The sequence below is a fragment of the Urocitellus parryii genome, chromosome 3 (assembly GCF_045843805.1).
Source record: "Urocitellus parryii isolate mUroPar1 chromosome 3, mUroPar1.hap1, whole genome shotgun sequence".
NCBI lineage: Eukaryota > Metazoa > Chordata > Mammalia > Rodentia > Sciuridae > Urocitellus > Urocitellus parryii.
Genome location: NC_135533.1, coordinates 194,054,724 through 194,063,524, shown reverse-complemented (window position 1 = coordinate 194,063,524; position 8,801 = coordinate 194,054,724). Strand labels below are relative to the sequence as shown.

The 8,801-nt window shown below is 43.5% G+C and overlaps 1 protein-coding gene and 1 pseudogene across 1 annotated transcript in view; both read right to left on the bottom strand.

Annotated features, from left to right (window-relative positions):
• Nucleotides 1-293: 293 nt before the first annotated feature.
• On the bottom strand, nt 294-1,793 carry LOC113194465 (CCR4-NOT transcription complex subunit 7-like; annotated as a pseudogene).
• A 4,482-nt stretch (nt 1,794-6,275) lies between these two features.
• Itga9 (integrin subunit alpha 9) overlaps nt 6,276-8,801 on the bottom strand; it is a 307,948-nt gene continuing 305,422 nt past the window's right edge. Inside the window, exon 28 of the mRNA XM_026406057.2 lies at nt 6,276-6,629. Coding sequence (XP_026261842.1) covers nt 6,531-6,629 — 99 coding nt within the window. The 3' untranslated portion in view covers nt 6,276-6,530. The remainder of the gene's footprint in view (nt 6,630-8,801) is intronic.

The following is an 8,801-nucleotide window of genomic DNA, read 5'->3' as shown; positions in this document are numbered from 1 at the left end:
TGTTAAACCAGGAAGCCCCCGGATTTAAAATGCTTGAAACTGTTCACTAGATCAGTGTCCTGAAGGGTCAGACTCACCCGTGCTCTTTGCTGAAGCATGTTTCCTTTCTTTCCAGACTTACAATTTGAGGTCTCTTTTAGCTCAGCAATTCATATTCTCCTAGATGTAATTTTGTTTCTTCTTTTGAGGATTGAATCCAGGGCCTCATTCCTATGAGACAAGCACCCTACCATTGAGCCATGTCCCCAGCTCTCCTGGATATAATTTTATTTATATCCTGAATATACTTCTGTTTAAATAAGACCTGAGATGGGAATGTCATACTTGGTACTGAAAGGCAAAAATCAAATAGGCTTCAAAAGGGAGAGAAAGGTATTGTCTATGGTTCAAAGGATTCAACCTGAGATAAAATATACACACAAGCATGCATGTAGCTCAAAAAAATAAATAAAAATAAATAAAAAATAAATAAATGGATTATTCTAGGTTCTGACTTCTTGTTGGCTTCCTCTCCATATGCATTCCCTGTGCCATTCTGTACATAGGATGAACCAGAACCAAGGCGGTACAAATGACCACGATATTTGGCATCATCAATGTTTTTCAAACAACATTTCTCTCCTTTTGAAAAAAGCCATTCTTGTAAGAAATGGATCAGATCCTGTCGGATGTTGTGGTCCTATCCAGCTCTAACTTTTGAGCAACTTGCTATAATCCACTTTTAAGATTTTTTTGCAAAAGAGGTACAGTAGTAAATGCCTGTAACCCCAATGGCTCTGGGGGCTGAGGTAGGAGGATCGTGAGTTCAAAGTCAGCCTCAGCAACTTAGCGAGGCCCTAAGCATCTCAGCAAGACCCTGTCTCAAAATAAAAAGGAATGGGGATGTGGCCAAGTGGCTAAGTGCCCCTAGGTTCAATCCCTAGTATCCCCCCCCCCCAAAAAAAAAAAAAGAAAAAGATTTTTGCAGCTCTTCATGAGTTACTTCACCTCGTAAGTGACAGGAGAAAAACAATCGAAGGATCTCAAAGAAGTCAAGTTCTTCTTTGGGCAAATTAGAGTTGGTCAGGATTTCTGTTCAATTGCCCAAGTCAGTCATGACTTATGAAATGATAATTGGACCCCTTTGCAGAGGACCACTCCTGAAATCATTCATAAGTTCTGCAAAGTACTGAGTCTCAACTCCTTCCTTCTTATGTTTCCTAAACTGGATTCTAAATGTTGTTAGTAGCTCTACAGAGCCATCAAATTAAATTTTAAATTAAACCGCCAGGTTGAAGTACCTGGAGGGTAATGTCAGTCCTAGCTGAATTATCTCGAACAAGTCTACATTACATCACAAAAGCTGGTACCGATAGTCAGCATTAGTCCTGTATTCCCTCCTGGCTCTTGCAACCACACCTGGCATCTCGGTGCCCATAGCCACTTAATTATATTTTTGGATAACTTGGCAGATTTTCTTCATCTAGGGTACAAGCCCAAACTTCACAGATCCCTTGACCATGATCTAAAGTTGTTGCTGGCACACTGAGGGCACAGGGGAGTCTAGATGCCAAATAGCAAAATGTTCTATTTGATTGCTGAATTGTTTGATAAAATACTTTGTTCTTCATTTGTGTACTTATGTCTCTGAACGTGCACTCCTCCTCCTCCTCTTTCTCTTCCTCAAATAGAAGCAGCATCCAGCAGTGGGTGGCAGTGGAGGTATTGGTGGAGTAGGTGCCCCACAGACACTGCTTGCCCAGCAACTGGGAAAGGGGAGCCAGAGCTCCACCACACCGTAGCTTCTTGCACATCCTCCTGGATGCAATTTTATTTAAAAATAATTTGCTTGTTTCATTGCTACAGAATAAATGCTTACTATAAAAAACGAAAACTCAGATGAGTAAAAACAAAACATAAAGCAAAAACATTGACAACCCTGCCTACGTAAAGACAACCATGCTTAAACTGTGTGTACCTTTTCATACCTCTTTGTGGTGTATGTGTGAATTTTAAAAATAAAGGCAGTTAAAGATTTTAATTCCTATAAAAACCATTTAGTGATGAAACAAAGCAAAAACCAGTAGATTTGATTGGTACAGCCAAAGGCCTATTCTCGAAAAAGACTAATGTAACAGATGGATTTTGTTGGTGCCATCTAAGAAAAAACAAAAACAAATGAACAATATTTGTGTTAAGAACAAGTTATAACTAGGCAGGTGGAGATTAAAAAAAAAACTGGAGAAGATGCAATAGCTATAAATGTGTAAGATTACTACCAAAGAGCTTCTGGAGAAATGCTTAGTGACTGGGGGACACACATAGGAGAAGTCTATGAAGAATGAGAAAATCTGTGCATTTAATTTGGGCACATTTATCTCCAGATCCAGATCCCAGGTGTAGCCCTTGGGTGGGAGGAGGGTGATAAAGAGAAGGTGGTGGCCACAGCAGGATTAGGGCAAGGATTAGGGACATTTCAGCCACATCAAGAGAGTTGTTCATGTGGAATTAGATGGACATTGAAGTGCTCTTGAATGCTCCTGTTTTATTACAACTTAGAAAGTTCTTATTAGCAGAGAAATTGCAGACTGAACTCCTGAATCATTTGCAGCCATTTTTTGTTTATTCCAAACATGTATTTTTGTAAACCTGACATTTCCCAAACAGTGCAAGTGAATTAGAAGTGACTGCGTAGACTTTAATAAAGGAGACATCATACAGAGGAACACCCTTCCCACCCAATTCCTCCACAGAAATGTACACGGATGCCTCAGTAAAGTTCTGTAAGTGGAGAGAGCGTGGGTGCACTGCCATGCAATTAATCACTCTTAAAGCTTTTTAACTTATGCTGCCAATCACACCGTGCACATTAGAATTAAAAACAAAACACCTTAACAAAATCTGAAATCTAGATCATTGTGCTATAAAGCATTGCACCATGTTGGGAAATTTGCTCCTTATCCCTCCCATGTGCTGAAAAGTCAGAAGACATTCTAGAAGGTTCAGTTTGGCCCTATGGGCTCCGTCTCCTCCTTTCAGCTATTGTTGCAGAAAATATTCTCAACTGTGTATATTATTACCCTATAGATCAAAACAAGACCAACTAAAACATCAGTTAAAACTGCATTCGTGGGGCACGTCTGAAATAATGCTCACTTCCTGCCTTCTGTCTGCTAAAGGGGCCATTTCTCCCAAATGGCAATTTCTGATGTTGTTGTTATGCTGGGGATTGAACCTAAGGCCAAGTGCATATTAGACAAGTGCTCTGCCACTAAGCTACATCCTTAGCCCATTCCCCAAATGAGAATTCTTTGTAGCACCTATATATTCTGGGAAACTGGAACCAGGAAATCAGGACTGGTTTACCAGGTGTACATTTCACAAGTAATCAGGCATAACTGCATTACCTGGCCATAATGCCTCACCCCAAAATAAAAGTTATGAATACCTTTTAAAAACCCACCATGCTGGGGTTCAACAGGTGGCACACAGCACCTGGGTCATGGGAAGTCCACCTTAATTAATTGTGCATGGAAGACAAGCCCCAGGTGTTTTGGGAGTGCCACAGCTTTTCTGTTTCCTGCCAACCTCCTTTGCCTTTGCTTCTAGAACAGCAGACTACCCATGACTCCGTGGAAGAGGACTTTCTAAAAGTTTGCCAAATCTCTAAAAACACTGGTGGTGCCAAGAGAGGTTTCCTGAAGCATTGTCAAAGGAAATCTCAGTGGCAGTGATTCTGAATGTGCCTGTCCATAACCACAAAGCCAGTGGACCCTGCTCCTTCCTACTAGTGTCTCCTTGCATCTGAACTTCATGGATACTTCTTGATGACAGGTCCAGGGCTCACTGTATGAATTGAGCATAGGGGAATCTATTTTTGGAAAAGGGGCATTATCTTACTCAATTTCTCCTAAGTTTTTTTTTCCATATTTAAAAAGCATGTTAGTCCTTCAATAGCTGATTGAAACCTGAAACAGACTGGAATAATGGTACCCAAGAGAATATGTGAAGATTCCACAATAAACCTATCCATAGAAGCAAGAAGGGTGGAATGGGATACAGGGTGGGATTTAGAGAGAATCCTTGGAGAGGCAATGCAGACACACTAGCCAGGCCTGTCTGCTTCCCAACCCCAAGACTAAGGAGAGCTATGGGGTTGGAATGGAGCAGTGAACTGTCCAGAGCACTTCTTTCTCCATCACTGTGCTAAATGACTACCTCCCGGTCTCTGTAGTCCCACCAGCCACTCAGCAGGATCTGACAAGCAGAGGTACCATCCTTTCCCAGATGGGTCCTTGGGTGGCTTCCAGTATTTGCTCCTGGTGGTATCAAGTATAGTTCTCCTAAAAACTGCCTTATGGAGTCTGAGTGACCTCCTGAGTATGTAACCACTCAAGTGGGTCTACTCTTCAGAATCAAGCAGAAGTGCACGGATCCCAGCTCCAGGACTGCCCACAGGGGTCCACAAATGGGGCTTTGCTTTCTAGCTGGCAGAACCATGGACCTTGTGAGTCACCCTTCTACACTGTGATGGATGAGTCTGAACCTTTCTCAGGAAAAGGTTAGTGGCAATAAATGCATTTGGCCAAAGCTGATAATGGAGCTGTCCTGGGTTTACCACCTAAGAATCTTAAATGATTTGCTAAAGGAAAACATGGTAAAATTAATGAGAGTCCATCCAAGGAAAGTTGCAAATGGAGTCTCATAACAGAATCCACACTCTACACCCATTAAGGGAGGGCCCGACATACCTGTGATAATCTCTGGGGACCCTCTGGACCATCTGTATGTAGCTGGGGCTTCAGCAGGCTCAAATGAGTCATTGAGACCCTTTGTCAGACTCTCTGCCTAGCCCCAATTTCTGTCTTGTTCGATGGTTATCCAGCAGCAGGGACAGCAACCATAGCTTCTAGTAGCTACCGAGCATTCATCAGGGGCCAGGTGCAGTATTGAGCATGCTCCATCCAGCATCTCAGTGCCCTTTTAGAAATTTGCACCACACTTAGAACTGGACAGCACAGTGTATCTGACACCAAATACCATCAAGTAGACAGTTTGAATACTGATGGCCATAACTCAGCATTACCGCATGTGGGAGACCAGGGGCACATCGGTACTCTGCTCAGATCTCTGCATACTTTCTTTTGCACCATTTCTATTTTCCTGGGCTGGGGGTGCACCTGTAGCTCTCCTGGGGAGGCGAGAGCCATCTACCCCCAGCTGTAGGCTGTGGAAATACCAAAGCCCAGCTGGCTTATCTCCAGTTGGGACAACTCTGAGGCATCATTTGCCCTGAAATGGCCCATTTGCCTGGCTTCCTCCCTGCCAGGTCCTACTCCCCCTCCTCCCTCACTGGTATTCACCCTCCTGCCCCCAGAACACTTCCTTAATAAGTTACTTGCAAATGAATCTGATTTTAGGGTCTACTTCTGGAGAATTCCACCTAAAACATTTGAAATAATAAAAACAATTTTAAGAGAACAGTTGAAAGTCATCTCTAAGAAGGAATCTGCAATCAGCATGAGTTGGGAAAGCAAGAGTAGCAGGAAATGGAGTCCTCTGAACCAAAGCAACCATGGAAAGGCAATGCCTCAGAGCTTTCAGAATCATGTCTTTGTGTGGGAGACACTGATGGAGCCCTGGTCGGGCGTGAACACTGATGCACGGTGTCCAGGAGAATATGCCACCTTGAGGTTTACCAGATGACCAGCTGGCATTGCTCCAGGCTTTCATCCATCAATTCAAGCAGAAAGAGGGGGAGATGTCTGCTGCATAGAGGTGACGCAGAGTAGACTTGCTGCTAGGAATCAGGTTTTCCATCCAAATTCCTGTTGAGAATCTTCCATTGAAAGGTACAGTTGAAAAAGCAGTTATAATTCTTTAGCACATGACTCCAAAACTTGACTCCAGGCAATAACGATGAGAAGTGTCTTGGGAGGGTCTTGCCACATCCACAGTTTCTATGCGGTACTGCTCATTCAGTGGATTTGTTTCATGAGGTTTCTTCAGCTTATTTTATCTGCAAGTGCTTTTTTTTTTTTTTTAATTTTTTAACAGCAAGTTCCAAAGTACAATAAGATTTTTGTCCTTTAAATTTTGTATACAGGTACATGTATTTCCAAGATTTCAGGCCAGATATCAGTGCTTGAGTGAATTATATAACTATTTAATAGAAATAATAAAACATTGATACAAATATAAAGACATAATCAGTATAAAAGGCTTATATTTATAAAAATACTTTTAGGTAACAGTTTTCCCCTGAGGGTTGACCACGCATGTTGCATCCATAAATATTGCTCGGCTCTGTAGCTCCTTTCCAAAGTTCAGAGTTCATCTTCAGAAGGAAGTGGTGGTGGCTCCCGGTCACGGGACCTGGCTGAAGTGGCTGCTTGGGCCTGACACCTGGGCTTTGACACAACGAGGAAGAGAACAGCATCAGTGGGGCCTCCGAAAAATCTGGAGAAGATTTTTTTTTTCTTCCAAATATGGAAGATACAAGGATCAAGGATGACAGGCCCGTGATTGGGTCATGAGAATGGTGTGGCAGGTCACTGGTTTTTCTGGACCCAGTCCCAACTGTCTTCGTTCTCTTTCCGGTTCTTCTCAGCTTCAATGATTTCTTTGTACCTTCTGCGGAAGAAGCCCATCTGAAAGGCAGAGAGAGGAAGAGCCGGATTAGTAATGTGGGAGGATTGGCTATTTTGATTCCAAGACATCCTGGCCTATGACTGATCCCCTAGGCCCGGAAAGCCTTGAGTACTCCTCAGATGAGAAAACACACCGGAAAGCGAAGCATTATATGAAGCCACTTTTCAAAATGCACGGACATTCTGCAGGCTATTTTGTGGCAACCTGTTTGGTCCTTGAAACATGCTTCTGGTATACTGTTTCCCAAGCTGGGTGCCGGGGAACACCAGTTACTGAGAGTTACTCACAGGAATTCGGGAGTAAGAAAAGGCCTGATGGTCAAATAAGTTTGGAAAATATTCCATCCTTTCTTCGAGAGATTTGCAATCTATAGTAGAAGACCAAAGGATCTCTGGTGGGAAAGAAACTCAGGGGCCTAACATTTCCTCGGCTTATTCAATTTTTGACGAACTTACCGATATCCTGAGAGTTATTACACATGTGTGGGACAATTTGACAAATAACGCTCTGATATGATAGGCTTTTGAAAGCACCTGCAGGTCCGCAGTCTGCCTTGCTGTCATCTAGATCTCTCTCTCATGCCTGTAGAGCTCGTGGGGTCTGTGCAGCGGAGTCGTCAGTGTGGACTCCCTAGAGCTGATTCTAGCTGTGGGGGGAAAACGGCCCCCTCCTCTGATGTCACATATGGTCTTCTGACTTGTCACATATGCTAAGACAGTTTCCAGTTTTTCCTCACACGATCATCATAGGAACAATGGCCAGGCATTTAAACAACTTTTGGTAGACCAGATCTCACCTTTTCTCCCATGCCCAGAGAAATCTGGCATCTCTTGTTCTTTGTGAACCAGCATAAGAGGTCTCTGTTTCTCAGGTCAGACATCCCTCCCTGTATCTGCCCTTCACCATGACTCACTAGAGCCGGTGCACAAATACCCCAGCTCCCTTTCACCTGGGCTGGGAGATCCCTCCTCAGGGACATGTTCTACACATTTTCCCAGTGACACTTGCCCACAGTGGTGGCCAGCTCCATAGAACACCTTTATTGCTTCCTTCCTGTCCCTGCCTCACTCCCGTCTTCCAGAAAGTGTTTTTTGAGCTCACTTCCTAAAAAAATGAGTTGCATTCAAGTCCTTGTTTCAATGCCCTTGAATAGGGAAATCAAACAGTGGTACACACTTGACCTGCTTCTAGCAGAGCTGCTGTACCACAGCGTTCGGCTCCACAATATCATTTAGTTTGTAATTCCCATGGTCATATTTGAAAACCCTCGAGACTAACCATCTCTGCAATCTGCTGCCAACAGTGAGTGCAAATAAAAAGCCTGCCCTCAACAAATCATGCAGCAAAATCAGTTCTCACAGGCACACTTAGCCTCTTTGTTCTGTGTGCACGTGTCCTCTAGCTTCTGCCTTATGAGCCAGGAATTCAAGGAAGCATCCATAGTCACTGTATTGGTCCATTTTTCCTTGCTATAATGAAATACCTGAGACTAGATCCTGGGTAAAGAAAAGGGGTTTATTTAGCCCATAGTTTTGAAGGCTGAAAGTCCAAAAGAGGGTAGAACCATTGATTCAGTCTCTGGCAAGGGCCTCACGGTGAATGGGAGCCCATGCAAGAGGGAGAGATTACGCAAGATAGGAAGCCAGAGAATGAGTAAGGGTCAGGCTTATTCTAATAACCTTTTGATGAGAACTAACAGGCGTCCCACAGGAACTAAAACAGTTTTTTTCAAGGGCAGCATCTCCACTGACTCAATCACCTCATTAGGTTCCACCTCCCACCCACCATTTTTTTTTTTTTTTTGGTATCAGGGATCGATCCCAGAGGTGTTTAACCACTGAGATTCATCCTCAGCCCTTATTATATTTTATTTAGAGACAGGGTCTTGCTGAATTGCTTAGGGCCTTGCTAAGTTGCTGAGGCTGGCTTTGAACTCATGATCCTCCTACCACAGCCTCCTGAGCTGCTGGGATTACAGACATGTGCCACCACGCCCGGCAGGTTCCACTGCTTAAAGGTCCAAATACCTCTTAACATTGTCTTACTGGGGACCAGGCTTCCAACATATGAACTCTTGGGGAACACACTCATAGCATATATCCAAACCACAGTAGTTACCCTGATAGCCACAAGTTCCCCCAGAGTAGAGAAGCAAGGTAGAGATTAGGAAT